At 38.7% G+C, this 17,093-nt stretch overlaps 1 protein-coding gene across 1 annotated transcript in view; it reads left to right on the forward strand.

Moving 5' to 3' along the window:
• DDX10 (DEAD-box helicase 10) overlaps nucleotides 1-17,093 on the forward strand; it is a 278,111-nt gene that overhangs the window by 14,163 nt on the left and 246,855 nt on the right. The window contains exons 5-9 of the mRNA XM_058686692.1: nucleotides 5,227-5,347; nucleotides 5,976-6,165; nucleotides 9,915-10,041; nucleotides 14,063-14,225; nucleotides 16,074-16,158. Of these exons, the coding sequence (XP_058542675.1) occupies nucleotides 5,227-5,347; nucleotides 5,976-6,165; nucleotides 9,915-10,041; nucleotides 14,063-14,225; nucleotides 16,074-16,158 (686 nt within the window). The remainder of the gene's footprint in view (nucleotides 1-5,226; nucleotides 5,348-5,975; nucleotides 6,166-9,914; nucleotides 10,042-14,062; nucleotides 14,226-16,073; nucleotides 16,159-17,093) is intronic.

The raw sequence follows: 17,093 nt of genomic DNA on the forward strand, positions 1-17,093 counted from the left end.
TAATATTCCATTGTATATGTATACCACATCTTTTTTTTTTTTAAGTTGATTTATTTTGAGAGAAAGAGTGTGAATGGGGGAGGGGCAGAGAGAGAGGGAGAGAGAGAATCACAAGCAGGCTCCATGCCATCAGCACAGAACTCATTGTGGGGCTTGATCCCACGACCCATTAGATCATGACCTGAGCCGAGGTCAAGAGTCGGGCGCTTAACTGACTGAGCCACTCAGGTGCCCCAAATCTATTTTATCTATTCCGTAATCGTTGGACACCTGGGTTGTTCCTATAATTTGGCTATTGGAAATAATGCTGCTATATAAACATCAGGGTGCATGAATCTTTTTGAATTAGTATTTTTTTATTCTTTGGGTAAAAACCCAGTAGTATGATTGCTGGATCATAGAGTAGTTTTATTTTGAATTTTCTGAGGAACCTCCATATTGTTCTCCAGAGTGGCTGTACCAGTTTGCATTCTAACCAACAATGCAAAAGAGTCCCCTTTTGTCCACATCCTCACCAGCACTTGTTGTTTCTTGTGTTGTTGCTTTTAGCCATTCTGACAGATGTGAGGTGATATCTTATCGTTGTTTTGACTTGAATTTCACTGATAACCAGTGATGTTAAGCATCTTTTCATGTGTCTGTTGTCCATTTGTTTGTTTTATTTGGGAAAATGCCTGTTCATGTCAATTGCCCATTTTTTAATTGGATTATTCATTGTTTGAGCATTGAGCTGTATCAGTTTTTATACATTTTGGATTCTAACGTTTTATCAGATAATTTGCAAATTATTGGATAATTAGTCTTTTGCAAACATCTTCTCCCGTTTCATAGGTTGTCTTTTAGTTTTGTTGATTGTTTCTTTCGCAATGAAGAAACTTTTTATTTTGATGTAGTCCCCATAGTTTATCTTTGCTTTTATTTCTCTTGCCTCTGACATCTCTAGAAAAATGTTGCTATGGCTGATGCCAAGAGATTACTCCCTGCCAGGGTCCAGCCCCAGCAGGTCCAGGGGTTCCCGAAGGATGAACGGTGTTGGCGAAAATAACAAATGGACACAGACAACGGCAATGTGTTAGACTGGCCGCTTTATCGTGGCAGGTGTGGCATTATATTTGTTAGCAAATTTCTTACAGCGTGCGTCATCTATGTTTTCTGGCATTACCTAATTCTAAAAATGTTCCTTTGTGTAATCACCCATTAAGGAACAACATAGTTATTTTCTTGTAACGTTCCCTCCTGCCCTTTCAAGGTCATCTAGCTCTCAACACCTCAAGTAGAATGTTTACAGGGACATGACTTCTTAGTTGTTCCTTTGGACCATTTGTGGCACAAGGAACAAAAGTGTTCGCTTTGGTCTGGGAGGGAGCCAAGAGGGCCCTGGGAACCCGTGCCTTATGCGCTCCCGGAGAGACAATGTATACCTAGGAACTAATGAACGATTCTGTACCTTAATCCCCCAGGTCCATTTATCATCTGGAATGCCTCCTGGGGGCCAAGTGGGCCTAGGGGTTGGAGTAACTTGTATCCATAGATATGGTCCTTTGTTGCCAGAGTGGGGATTTCAAACCCATTTGTCCCCCTCTTTGGCTGGGAAATATATGGGGCTGTCCTTCCTTTAGGTAGAGGAGTCTTTATAGGGGGTGGCAAGGGCTGGATGCAGGGCCGCATAATTTCCCTACGGAATTTTATTTCTTTCCCCGATGGTTCTTTTCCCGGAGGGCCTGTCGTGGGCAATTCCCCAACCGACCAATCCCCAGGTACTTCATTGGTAGGGGGGCTGCCCTGACCAGCACTGAGGCCAAATTACATAAAAGCAGGAGTACAAGAAGCTTCACTTTCGATGGGCCGCCATGCAGTCCCGATCCGCCCACCGCCTGGGCCCTGCCATCAGGCTGATTGGATAGCTTGGCTTCCTGCAACTCCCTGTGCTCTTTTCAATAATTTTCTAATTGATTTTGAGTTTATTTTTGTGTGTGGTGTAGGAAAGTGGTCCAGTTTCATTCTTTTGCATGTGGCTGCCCAACGGCATTTGTCGGAGAGGCTGTCTTTTTTCCATCGGATATTCTTTCTTACGTTGTCGAAGATTCATTGACTATATAGTTGTGGCTTGATTTCTGGGTTTTCTGTTCTATCCAGTTGATCTATGTGTGTTTTTATGCCAGTACCATACTGTTTTTTAATCACTGCTGCTTTGTGGTATAACTTGAAATCTGGAGTTGTGATACGTCTAGTTTGGTTTTTGTTTTTCAGGATTGCTTTGGCTGCTCAAGGTCTTCTGTGCTTCTGTACAAATTTTAGGATTTTTTGTTCTGGTTCTGTCAAAACTGCTGTTGGTATTTTGATAGGGATCGCATTAAATCTGGGTTTGCTAACATTTTGTTGAGGATTTTTGCATCTGTGTTTGTCGGTGATAGTAGCCTGTGGTTTTCTTTTTTTTAATGGTGTTATTGTCAGGTTTTGGTATCAGGGTAATGTTGGTTTTGGGAAATGAGTTTCGGAGTGTGCCTTCCTCTTCAATTTGGGGAACATTTTGAGGAAGATAGGTACTAGCTCTTCTTTAAGTGTTGGAATTCACCTGTGCAGCCGCCTGGTCCTGGACTTTTGATTTTTCAGAGTTTCAAAATTACCTATTCATGAGTGCCTGAGTGGTTCAGTCAGTTGAGTGTCTGACACTTGTCTTTTCTGCTCAGGTCATGATCCCATGGCTCAGGAGTTTGAGTCCCATATGGGGTTCCATGCTGACAATGCGGAGCCTGCTTGGGATTCTCTCTTTCTCCTCTCTGCCTCTTCCCCACTTGTGCGTGCATGCATGCTCTCTCTCAAAATAAATTTAAAAAAACTTTAAAAAATTATTTTTATTTATTTTAGTGTTTACTTTTGAGAAGGCGCAAGTGGGGGAAGGGCAGAGAGAGAGGGACACAGAATCCGAAGCAGGCTCAAGGCTCTGAGCTGTCAGCACAGAACCTGATGCAGGGCTCAAACCCACGAGCTGTGAGATTATGACCTGAGCTGAAGTCGGGTTGCTTAACCGACTGAGCCACCCAGGCACACCCCACCCCCCAAAAAAAATTATTGATTCAATTTCATTATTTTTAATTAGTTTTTTCAGATTGTCTATTTCTTTGTGATTCAGTCTTGGAAGGTTGTGTGTTTCTAGGAGTTTATCCATTGTTATCTAGACTTTTCAACTTGTTGTAATGTAATTCCAGTTGTCTCTTATTATTCTTTGTATTTCTGTGTTGTTGGTTGTAATTTCATTTGTGATTTTTTTTTTGTGGGGAGTTTTTCTCTCTCTTTTTTGCTTGATGAGCATGGTTAGCAGTTTTATCAGTCAAAAATAAATCTTTTCAGAGAACCAGTTTTTGTTCTGTTGATATTTTCTGTCTTTTTTTTTTTGGAGACTCTATTTTATTTATTTAATTAATTAATTAATTTATTTCTGATCTTTATTTTCTTCCAAGAACTTTGGGCTTTATTTATTCTTCTTCTGGTTCCTGTTGATGTAAAGTTTACATTGTTTATTTTGGGTATTAAAAATTTTTTTTTCTAATGTTTATTTTTGAGAGAGAGAGAGAGAGAGAGTGAGTGAGCGAGCTGGGGAGGGGCAGAGAGAGGGAGACAGAATCTGAAGCAGGCTCCAGGCCCTGAGCTGTCAGCACAGAGCCCAATGCAGGGCTTGAACCCCCACTTGTGCGTGCATGCATGCTCTCTCTCAAAATAAATAAATAAATTGTGAAATCATGACCTGAGCTGAAGTCGGATGCTTAATCAACTGAGCCACCCAGGCACTCCCCCCACCCCCGTTTTCTTTTCTTTTCTTTTTTTTTTGTGGTAGGCCTGTATCACTATGATGGTTGATACGATTTCAGTCTTCAGTTTGAGACTTGTTTTGTGGCCTAGCATGTGATCTGTCTTGGAGAATGTTCCATTTTACACTTGGAAAATATGTGTGTTTTGCAATTTTGGGATGAAATGTTTTGTATGTACCTGTTAAGTCTATGTGGTCTAATGTATTGTTTAAGTCCAATGTTTCCTCATTGATTTTCTGTGCCAATGATCTGTCCATTGATGTAAGCGAGGTATTAAAGTTTCCTACTAATATTGTATTGCTGTCAATTTCTCCCTTTATGTCGTTATTTTTTTTTGTTTCACTGATTCTGTGTTTGGTGCATAAATATTTACAAATGTGTGTCTTCTTCGGTCAATCCACTTATCATATGTAATGCCCTTTTTTTCTCTTTTATTACTGTGTTTTATATTTTTATTTTTTAAAGAGGTTTATTTTTGAGAGAGAGAGAGAGAGTGTGCATGGGTAAGGGGCAGAGAGAGAGAGAGAGAGAGAGAGAGAGAGAGAGAGAGAGAGAAAGAGAGAGAAAATCTCAAGCAGACTCTGCACATTTAGTGGAGAGCCTGATGTGGGGCTCGAACTCATGAACTGCGAGATCATGACCTAAGCAGAAATAAGAGTTGGACGCTTAACCGACTGAAGCCACCCAGGCACCCTCACAGTCTTTGTTTTAAAAATCAGTTTTGTATGACCTGAGTGAGGTCACTCCAGCTTTCTGGAGCAGAAGATAGTTTTGAGGAATGTTGATTTTAGGTGATAGTGGGGCCAGCTACTCAGCTTCTGCTCTACCTTCTGGTTCACTTGGACTGCTTGTTTGTGCTGGAGGCTCTTCTAGACTGTGAAGATAATACTTGGGTTCATATGCAAACATACATGAAGGAAGTGTAGCATCCATCCCAAACCCTCACGTACTGATGTACCTGTCACCCAGCTTTAATGACGAACATTCAAGGAGACACCTTGTAGAGTGTAGAGAGCTCAGCTTCCCTCGCCCTAGTCCACAAAGTGCAGTGTGAATGGTGTCAGAGAGTGCCTCTGGGTTCTGACTTAAATAATGACAACGATTCTACTTTAAGTCAGTTCTGGCCGATGTAAAGAGAAGTGAAGACTTGGATCATTCATGGGAAATTTTTTCTTGGCCTCAGAAGCCTGGGTATAATTAAGAATCTAGAGGCACTCTGAGCTCTTTAGGTCTTCACTGAGGACTTTTATTTGGCCCAGAAATTGGGATGTGCTGCAGAAATCGAAGGGGGAAATCCTATCTGTTTGTAGCATATCTACATTGCTGTGAGAAGTAACATGCAGATGGCTTTTGTAGTTTTGATACATGGGCTGCTCAGTAATGTGTCTGTGTAATCAGAAGAAACAACTGTTTTCAGGATCTGAAACATGAAGCTGAGAGGATCAATAACATAAATATACTTGTTTGTACTCCGGGTCGGCTTCTTCAACACATGGATGAAACAATATGTTTTCATGCTACCAATCTCCAAATGTTAGGTAAGTCTAATGAATTTCTAATGAAACAATCTCAGACTTAGGAGAGAAGCCTCATCAATTTTAATGTTAGACATTTTTAATCTTAATATTTATTCAATAAAACATCTGAGAATAACTGGAAACAATTTTTTGGCATATGGGTTCTAAACCCGGAGAGTACAACTAGACTTTTTTTTTTTTTTTTTAAACAAAATGGTCAGAAGAATGTAAGTAGTTGTATATGAAATTAGATGCTTCTTTATCTGACACTGCTAGGAATTTATCTCTTAAGATACATCCGCTTCTGGTGATATTACCTAACGTGTGTATATATACTTTTAATCACATCTTTATTTTGGAATAATTCTATATTTACAGTTACAGTGATAGTACAGAGAGTTGCTTTATACCCTTTCCCCAGTTTCCCCTAGTGTGACATCTTACATAACTGTGGCATGTAACCACATATTTCGTCAAAATGAAGATTAACATTGTTCCGTTATATAAATTCCAGACTTTTATTTGGATTTCACCGATTTTTCCGCTAATGCCCTTTTTCTCTTCTAGGATCCAGTCCTGAATACTACATTGCATTTAGCCTAATGTATATTTTAAATGTTGTAATTCACCTTGAATTTTCTTTTTTTAGTTCTTGATGAAGCAGATAGAATCTTGGATATGGGCTTTGCTGATACCATGAATGCTATTATTGAAAATCTTCCCAAGAAACGTCAGACTTTGCTTTTCTCAGCTACCCAAACCAAATCTGTAAAGGACCTTGCACGCTTGAGTTTGAAAAACCCTGAGTATGTCTGGGTTCATGAAAAAGCAAAATACAGGTATGTACTACTTGTAGCCATATTTGATTCAATTAAAAAAATCAGTGTTCTTTTTACTATAAGAATTTGTATTTTAAATGAATACTACCTTTTTTAGGAAACCAGACATCATTTTATGTGTTATAAAATATGAAAAGCATAGTAAAATATATTACAATTATTTAAATATTTGATGGACCTTTAAATGTGGGAATACTCTAGTGCAATATTTCTCATGTGGTCTGAGGAACACATATCTTTCTGTAAGATGTGAACAGGTGTTTGTTAACAACTACCCCTGCATAAAATGGGGGGTGGTGGGGTTGTATGGCTGTGTGGGAAATGGGTTGGGGGAAGTAGGTTTCAAAGTGTATTTTGATACAAGTGGAAGTTTGTGTTTGTGTGTTTGGTATGAATCACTGTCGATTGTGGACATGCTTGACTTGCAGAAATGTTTTCTAGTGAACATAAGTAGATATGTGTTGAAGGTCTCCATATGGATTATCTCTATCTTCGATTTCTTGCTATGAAATCTTAGTCTGAGAAGGAATAGATTGGGGAAAATGGTGGATTATCCTCTTAGAAAGTTGTTAAATACTGGGAATATGGGCCTTGGGGCCCACCTTAATGTTGTTCAGCTAATAAATGTTTAGGATTAAAGAAAGCCCTAGAAGAGGCCAGACTCCATGCTTCCAGGCATTCTCAGTGGATGAACATGGTTCTCAAGAACTCGGGAGTGGCATAGCAAGAGATTCTTTATCTCCTCCTTAGCTTACTACGGAGTAGACAGTGGTTGCTGTTTGTAACGTTGTATTGAGGTAGCTATGGAAATTCTTGGTACAATTAATAATCTAAAGAGTCAGTTTTTATTTTCTTTTTCTTTTTTGTCTTAAGTTTATTTATTTTATTTATTTATTTATTTAAAAAAAATTTTTTTTTTACTGTTTTATTTATTTTTGAGACAGAGAGAGACAGATCATGAACAGGGGAGGGGCAGAAAGAGAGGGAGACACAGAATCGGAAGCAGGCTCCAGGCTCTGAGCCATCAGCCCAGACCCCGACGTGGGGCTCGAACTCGCGGACCGCGAGATTGTGACCTGAGCTGAAGTCGGACACTTAACCGACTGAGCCACCCAGGCGCCCCAAGTTTATTTATATTAAGAGAGAGAGCAGGGAAGGGGTAGAGAGAGAGCAAGAGAGAATCCCAAGCAAGCTCTGTGCTGTCATTGTGCAACAAGACAGGCTCAATCTCACAACCCTTGAGATCATGACCTGAGCCGAGATCAAGAGTCGTACACTTAACCAGTTGAGCTACCCAGGCTCCCCTTGATTTTCTTCGTTTTTTTTTTGTTTTTTTTTTGTTTTTTTTTTTGGCTGTTTGCTTGCTGCCTATTTTCACAACTTTTTAGTGTCTTTACCAGATACAAATTTTTCAGTCATTAGGTAACATCTAAAAACTGCATGATTTAAGGTAATTGTACATAGATTTCTTGTTACCAATTTCTGTAGGTAACACTGGGTTATTATCTGTAGATCAGAGTTAGAAAAAAACAAATGCAAATACTGTTTATTTTATAAGTGATTTTTGAAATGCATCACTTAGAAGAAATGGGGTTTTCAGAAACCATGTCTCCAATGACAATTGACAGTTGCAGGTTATGTGATAATGACTGTAGTACTCTCTAATGTCCAGTTCACCAGAAGCACCACAGAAGGCAGATACTTTTGTGAATTTTGTCTCATATCATTATTGAAGTTTCTTCTCTAGCCATTAACTTGGTTAATACACCATGGGGAAATCACGGTCAAGAAAATTTTTAAGGTAGTATAGAATATCTACTCTAGAATCGTGCAGGACCAGAAAAATAATTTTAAAAAGTTAGATCTTTCTGAAGTTGTATATCAGAATGTACTTAGAAAAGGTATAATAGGGTGGTTTCTTTATGTTGCTGTTGCAGTGAAATTGCGCTTCTAATGATTTTTTTTTTTTGAGAAAAAAATCGTTCTCTTTGAATCATTGTAATTTGCTGTGTTTTACAGTGAATATAAGTTGAATTCTGTGGTGAATTATGAAGCATTTCAAAATTGAAATGGCTATTCTGAGCTTATGTTGTTAGTTGCATGCAAAAGTAATTTTATATTTCCTGTTAGTGTCATTAATCATTATGAAATGTTCTTTATCTCTACTAATACTTTTTGCCTTGAAGTCTAGTTTGATATTAGTCTCCTTGTAGTAAATTTCTCTTGGTCTGTGTTTGCATGGTGAATCTTTTTCTGGCCATTGACTCCTTACATTATATACAGCCTTACATTTTAGATTTATTTGACTTTACAAGCAATATGTGGTTCTCTTATCAGGTATGATCATTACTTTGTAACTGGAGGATTTAGTTCATTGACATTTACCTTACCCCATTATTTTAAGTTTCTTTACCCTTTTCCACTGTGTCTTCATCGTGAAGCATTTTAATTTCACACATTTTAAATTCCATAAGCTGTTATTAATACTTTTTGAAACATCAGTATTTATTTAGATTTATCCAAATAGTTATTCTTTATTTCTTGTGTTCAGAAGAACTTTTTTTTTTTTTTAGTTCAGGTTTACTAGTGGAAAAATTCTGTTTTGACTTTTCTGAGAACATCTCTAGTTCTTCCTCATTTTTGGAAGATATCTTGGCAGGTTTTTTTCTTTAAAGATACATTTCTATTCTAACTACTATTGTATCAAAATTAGCCGATGTCAGAGTTAGCCGATGGTTTTCCTGTTCTTTTGAGGGTATTGTGTATCGTTTAAGATTTTCTTATTTTCAGTTAGTGAAACCATGTCTGATGGTTTTTTTTTTTTTTTTTTGTGGCAGATAGATGTGGTATGGACAGATGACCTTGATCTGGGCTATCCTGGCTTGTAGACTCTGGGGTTATTCTCTTTTTGTTTTGCCTGAAGTCATGAGATCTAGCCCTCTGGAAGTCTCAGCTGAAAGTCCTGGGTGTTTCCAGAGCCCTTCCCCTCTGGCAAGTTCTGAACCTCATAGCGCTGAGGCTGCCAGGGTCTCTGCTCAGCTCTCAGCTTCCTGGATGTTGCTTTTTGTTTGTTTTCAGTCATTTTGCTTTGTGTGTGTGTGTGTGTGTGTGTGTTTAGTTTAGGAGTTCGTCCCACTTTTCATGGGAAGATCCTATGAAGAATTTAAGATTCAGTGTTTTATGGTTCCTGCTCTCAAGGATCTTGGGCTGATGTGTGTAGGCCTCAGGGTTCTACTCCCAATTCTTATCTGTCTTGCAAATCAACAGATGCTTTGAGGGGAAGGTGGGGATGAATATGGGGCTTGCCTCAGGGCATGTCTGTTTTCTTTTTTAGCACCTCGAGTCCTAGCTGCCTTGGTTGATCTCTGATGCCTTCAGTTTTTTTGATTTATATTTAATCCAGCTTTCATTGTTAGTGCTACAGGCCAAAGAATGAATCTGAATCAAACAATACCTTTATGACAGGAAGGATAGCTTTTTAATCTTAAAAGTTTTAGGAGCCAGTGATGATTATTCTCGATCCATGGTTTCATTAGGATTTGCAAAATTGTGATGATCCAATTCTAGTTCTGATTCCTAAGAAGTTCTCTTTTGGGGTATATGTATGTGTGTGTATGAGAAATTTGTTGGAGAGCCATGCTGTTGCTAATCATTTCTTTTTCTAATTTTTTTTTTTTGGTGGGGTCTGGATTTCAAAGTTAACCAATGTGGCATGTTTTTAACGTATTTCCTCCTCTTATTTTCATAAGCACCCCTGCCACTTTGGAACAGAACTACATAGTTTGCGAGCTGCAGCAAAAAATAAGTGTGTTGTATTCCTTTTTGAGAAGCCACCTGAAGAAGAAAAGTATTGTATTTTTCTCCAGTTGTAAAGAGGTACTGAATGATTAAGTAATTCTTGTTGAATCATCACTTTTAAAATAGCAGATTTCAGTTAGATAAAAAGCAATTTCTTCTATTCTGATAAATACAGTGCTAGATGTGGTGAGGAACATGATAGATAAGTGTGGTGTCCATCCGTGAATATTGGCAGATCACGCCATTGAATGACTGGATGAACTGCAGGTGTTTATAATCTGACTCCCACCCTCTAGGAATTCTTACCTGAATGTGCCATTTATTTCCATGCCTCGGTGTCCTTGATCATGGTGATCTCTGGAGTGCCCTGCCTGCACCCCTTTACAGTAATGCTGAGGGAGTGTTGAATGTCCTTTAAGGCTAAGCTCAAATGTTACATCTGGAGGTCCCTCTCCAGTATTGCCAATCCCTGTGTTATAATCAGCTGTTTTCTCTCCTCTCCTTCTAGAGTGTTTATGTCTTTAATTCAGTTACACATTTCTTTAACATTAGTCATTTGCTATGAATAAAGGATTCAGTGATAAATAAGGAAACTTAGTCTCTTCCCTTAAAGAGGGAGGGACCTTGATTGATTTTTATGTTCCTTTCTTCTCTACATTTCAGATTACCTAATGATATATAGTTGTTGGCATATAGTAGGTGGATTCTAGGTTTATAGTTTTTTGAGTGCTTAGCCTGATAAATATGCCAGTGAGTTTCTCTCCAGCTTACAGGGAAGATAATAGTGGTCTGTCTGTTGTACTCTGTCCTTTTTTTTGGTGCATACTCTTTTTAGGAAACCTCTTCAGTCCCATGGTTTTAAGTGCCATCTGTGTTCTAACAACTGCCGAAATGACATCTCAAGGTCTGACCGCTCTCCTGAGCCCCGGACTTGTGTATCCACTTGAATACTAGAGATTTCCTGTTGAGTATCTTGAGATTTCCTGTTGAGTATCTCAAGTTTAAAGTATGAAAAATGATTTAAGATTTCGTATCCTAAAGATCTTTTCCGTCCATCTCTTCCCCATCTCAGATGACTGAATCCTTAATTATCACACGTCTTCATCTCATAGTCAATATATTGGTAACTCTCATTAGCTCGACCACCTCTCATTACACCTCAGGCCAAAACTAAATCTCAGACACGCTTGACTTTCTCCTAATCCTGGCTGCTCTCTTCATTCTCGCACTTTCCTTCCTTATAGTTATCACACATTCTAGCCAGAGTGATCTTGGGAAGTCATCCACTTCACCGAGTTTTGTCAAGAGTAGGAATCCAAGGACAGTTTTGATTCAGGAGATGCAGACTGCAGCAAGTTTTCATGGACTCACTTGACACTTCCTGGGTGCATATGTACTTTTTTGAGATTAGTTTGCCTGAGGGTGCGTCTGTCGTCCGCAGGTTCACCTTTCCCCTCTCCCCTTCTCATGGTGGCCCTTTTAAACCTGCAGAACAAAGCCATGAGTCCATCTGTCTGTACTCTTACTGGTGCATTGTCTCAGGCCATTAGAGCCTTCCTAGCACCAAGGGTTTCGCTGTTAGGAAAGTGAATGGCTCTGAGAACATGGTACCAAGTTGTTCTGCAGTTCACTGGCCTTACCATTCTTTGCTTTGTTGTTGTTGTTTTTTTATTTATTTTGAGAGCGTGATAAAGAGAATCCCAAACGGGCTCCATGCTCGGTGCGGTGCCTGATGTAGGGTTCAATCTCATGATCTTAAGATCATGACCTGAGCCGATATCAAGAGTCGGACACTTAACTGACTGAGCCACCCAGATGCCCACCAACCATTCTTAACTTTTAACAAAATTTGTGAGGAGACTTAATGGACATAATAGCTGATGGGATTGTTATAAATTTTATCTGTCATGGTTTTGACCTATTTTATAGGAGTTTAAAGAGTTAAGTTTCCTTCTAGTACATTTTCTTTTTTTCTTTAAAAAAAAAAAAATTTTTTTTTACGTTTATTTTATTTTTGAGAGGCAGAGCACAAATGGGGGAGGGGCAGAGAGAGAATGAGATACAATATATGAAGCAGGCTCTAGGCTCTGAGCTGTCCGCACAGAGCCCGACACGGGGCTTGAACTCACAAACTGTGAGATCATGACCTGAGCTGAAGTCGGACGTTTAACTGACTGAGCCACCTAGGTGCCCCTACATTTTCTTTTTTTAAATTTACTTTTTAAATTCCAGTGTAATTTACATATAGTGTTATATTAGTTTCAGGTTTATGACATAGTGATTCAGTAATTCTGTATATTACTCAGTGCTTACATGGTAAGTGTACTTAATCCCCCTTCACCTATTTCACCTACCTCCCCTCTGGCAACCACTAGTTCTCTGTATTTAAGAGTGTGTTTTTTCTTTGTTTTTTTGTCTTTTGTTTGCTTGTTTTTTAGGTTTTTTAGGTTTCACTTAAGTGAAATCATGGTACAAATCTTTCTCTGACTTATTTCACTTAGTATTGTTCCTTCCAGCTCCATCCATGTTGTGGCAAATGTCAAGATTTCATTTTTTATGGCCATGTAATATTTCATTGTGTGTGTGTATGTATGTGTATGTGTTTATCCATTCATCTTTGGATGGACACTGTGTAGCTTCCTTATCTTCGCTGTTGTAAACAGTGATGCAGTAAACATAGGGGTGCATATATCTTTTGGAGTTAGTGTTTTTGTTTTCTTCAGATAAATACCCAGAAGTAGAATTACTGGATCATATGGTGGTTCTATTTTTAATTTTTTGAGGAACCTCCATACTGTTCTCCACAGCGATTGCACCAGTCTGCATACCCACCAGCAGTGCACAAGCGTTCCTTCGAGTCCAATTTTCTGTAATTTCATGAAGGGATTTTCTTAATGTGCACATTAGAAAGAGAAAATAGGAGTAAAATGATGCTTTACTCTGCCTCAGTCTACCATTCAAGTAGTATTCATTTATTAATATGTAAACTAAAGAGGAATAGAGCCAATAATCAGCTCCATTTACTTCCATTTATGAAGAGCTATAATAACTTCCAGTGTTGTATAACAAAATTATTGTGTCTATCAGTATTTCTTGTTTTGCTTTTTTTCAAATTCTAACATTTCTTGTCCTGGTCAGTTATATACTAATGTAGTAATAGCTTAGTCTGAGAATTTTTAATAGCTTTATGGCCACAGGAGATTAGAAATTAAAACTGATATTCAGTGTTTTATAGTAGAAAGTCATAAATATTGATAAGATAATCAAAAGACTTTGAAGCATAAAACTATTAAGATAAAATTCCGTGGGGTCAGGAAATTGCCATAAAAGTTCAAGGAGGAGAAGAAATGCAAAATTTCTTTCTCTTGAGGATTTTATTTTGTGTTCACTTTTTTTTAAAGACTTGATTTTTTTATAGCAGTTTGAGGGTCACAGCAAAGTTGAGGGGCCCTCTTTCACACAGGCATGGCCTTCGTAATCTTTACATATTTTAAAAATGATCGTAGGTATCAGATCGCTCTACTACTTAGAATCTACTGGATACATGTGTAAGAGGTTTGTTTTAAATTCTCCATATTTACGATATATCAGAAATTACATTTTTTGCAACTCATTACACTTGAAAAAATGTCAGCTGTCAAGTTGAAATGTAAGGGGAGCATTTTTTACAAAGTTTTTAAAATTTTTATTTATTTTGAAAGAGACATAGTGAGCAGGAGAGGGGCAGAGAGAGAGGGAGACAGAATCCAAAGCAGGCTCTGCGATGTCAGTGTCCAGAGCCCTATGTGACATGCTGGGCTCGACCTCACAAAGTGTGAGATCATGAGCTGAGCCAAAGTCAAGGGTTGAATGCTTAACCGACTGAGTCACCCAGGCGCCCCTAAGGGCAGCATATTAAAAAAAAATTCTTACAGGAAATAATGTGAACAAAAAGTGCTCGAAGACCACAACTCCAGACTGTGTTTCCCTTTCTCTGCCCTACATTTTTTGTTTGGTGAAACTTGTGCTCCCTAAAGCATGTTTGCTGTTAATCTCCCGAGTTTGCTTGACTGCTGCTGTTATCTGGAAGTACCAAACTCCTTTTTCTGTTACTGCCTAGGTCCAGTACCTGTACCGGGTGTTCTGTCGGCTACGTCCTGGGATCTCTATCCTTGCGCTGCACGGCCGGCAGCAGCAGATGAGAAGGATGGAGGTCTACAATGAATTCGTCCGCAAGAAGGCTGCAGTCCTCTTTGCTACTGACATTGCAGCCAGGGGGCTGGGTGAGAACTTAGAAGAAAAGATTTTGTGGTCATGGCATATAGAATTTGCTTATGAATGGATGGATTTGGGGATTCTGTATAGTTACACTCAAATAATTGGGACTTTTTTTCTTAGAAAAATAAGTAAATTGGTAACCAATATGATTAAGGATACATCAGTGAAAATTTTGGTTGTATTTTCACCTTCTGTGTTTATTGCTTATGGTAATAATCCTAGAATCCTGAGCAGCCCACAGAATCAAAGGCGGATTAAAGGTGTAAAGACACCTTTCTATGTTTCTTTGAAAATTGGAAACTTGATAAAATATTACAACTTACTTAACAAGAAAATTTGAAATCCCATTTTTTCACCAAATGTTTTTTATTTTAAAAGCATACTTAATGTGTTCAAAGTTTCAGAAAGCCACTGTGATACCGTTTTATAGCTGGTGGCTTTGTGGTGGTGGGATGGGGTATGGAAGTAATTACAGGAAGTAGAGATCAGAACACATGACAAGAGATTAAGTAGGTGGTAATTTAAATTGTTCAGTGGCTTTGTTTTATGTTAATTACTGTGGTAGATTTTAAACATACATGAAGAATACATCTAAGGTACCCTCAGGTATATTATCCAGCTTTGACAACCATCTTTTCCATGATCCCCTTTTTCTTCCTGTCTCCTTGATTTTCTTGGAGTATTTGAAAGTGTATCTCAGACATTATATATGTTCACTCACATGTGACTGGAGGCAGTAGCCAAGTATACATGTTTTTAAAGCTCTCTGGCTTGTATTGTTGTTATACCATGACTTTTGGTAAAATCATCATTTTGTATTTACCTTGTCTGGGCTGTGTGATTGTCTGTTGTGATTGTCTGTATGAGTCTTCTCAAATGTTCTAGCAGATGTCCCATACCTTCTTTGCTACCAGTTCAAACCCAGTCCATTTCTCTCTTCCCTTAGACCCTCCCCCTCTTGCAAGTTCCATCTCCAGCTCTTACCCACGCTGGTTGCTCCATAAACCTCATGCATATTTGTCATCCTGACACTCTTCTTTCCAGATCTTTCTTCCTCTTCCTTATCAGCCCTTATCTCTATTATGGAAATTGATCTAAAATTCTCACAGCAAAATCCACTAATGACTAAAGGTAGTTCTTTCAAGTAATTGAGAACAGGATATCTGGAAATGAGTGAAAACTTCTGTAGTCGGAAGTGAGAAAAGGGACTTAAAATCATTAATTTGAATGGAGATGGGAATAGCAAGAAAAGTAAAGTTTCATTCCTTTAAATTGGGAAACCAGTTTTGTAGTTCACTAGGAGCCCATGAAAAGTGGGTTCTTTTAGGTTATTAAAATTTTATTATTTGTCTGACACGAAGCAATCTCTTCTGTTTCAGGTAGAAAAGAATCTTTTTTTTTTTTTTTTTTTTTAACATTTTTTATTTATTTTTGGGACAGAGAGAGACAGAGCATGAACGGGGGAGGGGCAGAGAGAGAGGGAGACACAGAATCGGAAACAGGCTCCAGGCTCCGAGCCATCAGCCCAGAGCCTGACGCGGGGCTCGAACTCACGGACCGCGAGATCGTGACCTGGCTGAAGTCGGACGCTTAACCGACTGCGCCACCCAGGCGCCCCTAGAAAAGAATCTTTGTATTCAAACACTGTCATTGATTTTAGTTCACTCTGTCAATGGAGAATTGTTTATTATCTCTTGGTTCCTGTAGTTAATTTTATTTTTAATAAAGTTCACAGATGATACCTATCAGTTTGATGTGATGGAAAGTCCTAGTAAGTGATAATGTAAAATAAAAATAGTGTGGCATGGTAGATCTTGCAACTAGTTTCCTAACTTGATGCTCCTTCGGTTCAGATTTCCCAGCTGTGAATTGGGTTCTTCAGTTTGATTGTCCAGAGGATGCCAACACATACATTCACCGAGCAGGTAGAACTGCCAGGTAGGTGTGCTGGCTCTTTTCTTTGCTGTTGCAGTTGGGAGATGTTTGCTCGTGGTAGAATTTTAAATGTTAAGCATCTTTCTGGATAGCATGTGTTAATAATTACCAAAACCTTAGAGTTCTTCCTTTTGCCTCATGTTCCACATTTAAAAACTGATCTTAAGGAAAGAGAGATGGGTAAAGTTACATAAAGATGTTCATCTCACTGACCTGTGTAATGGTTAGGAAATGGAAACAGTCCAAATAATCACAGCAGGGTTATAAGTGATTATGATTGGCCACAGACAGACTGTGTCTTTGGATTTACCTTGTACCATTTTATTACCTTATCACAACTGGATGAATATAATGTGGTTGTTGGTGAGACATTGGTACTTGATGATGGAAGAGACACCAACTCTTGGTCTATCTGGGGGGCAGTTCTGCTTTTTATTAAAAAAATTTTTTTAAATGTTTATTTATTTTTGAGAGAGAGAGAGAGAGAGAGAGAGAGAGACAGAGACACAGCGTGAGTGGAGGAGGGGCAGAGAGAGAGAGGGAGACATAGAATCCAAAGCAGACTCCAGGCTCCTAGCTGTCAGCACAGAGCCCAGCGCAGGGCTTGAACTCAAGAACTGTGATCATGACCTGAGCCGAGGTCAGACATTTAAACTGACTGAGCCACCCAGGCGCCCCATGGAAGGATCTTTAGACCCAAGATTTAGACCATCTTCTAAGCAGTGATTTTCCTCCTCTTCTGCTTGCCCTGTGTCCCTTTCAGCAAACAGCCCCAAGTGGCCTCTCTCCCTCATTTGTCTAGTAAATCCCTTTGGCATGCACTGAAATTTCTTTGAATCCACAGTTTTGGGCCGCTTTAAAGAAGTTTTTTTTTTCTTTTTGGCTGTATCTGGTAGATTTTGTTGTATGTTTTAGCTGAAGTGAAGGTTTTTCATGTC

The sequence above is a fragment of the Neofelis nebulosa genome, chromosome 10 (assembly GCF_028018385.1).
Source record: "Neofelis nebulosa isolate mNeoNeb1 chromosome 10, mNeoNeb1.pri, whole genome shotgun sequence".
NCBI classification, from domain to species: domain Eukaryota; kingdom Metazoa; phylum Chordata; class Mammalia; order Carnivora; family Felidae; genus Neofelis; species Neofelis nebulosa.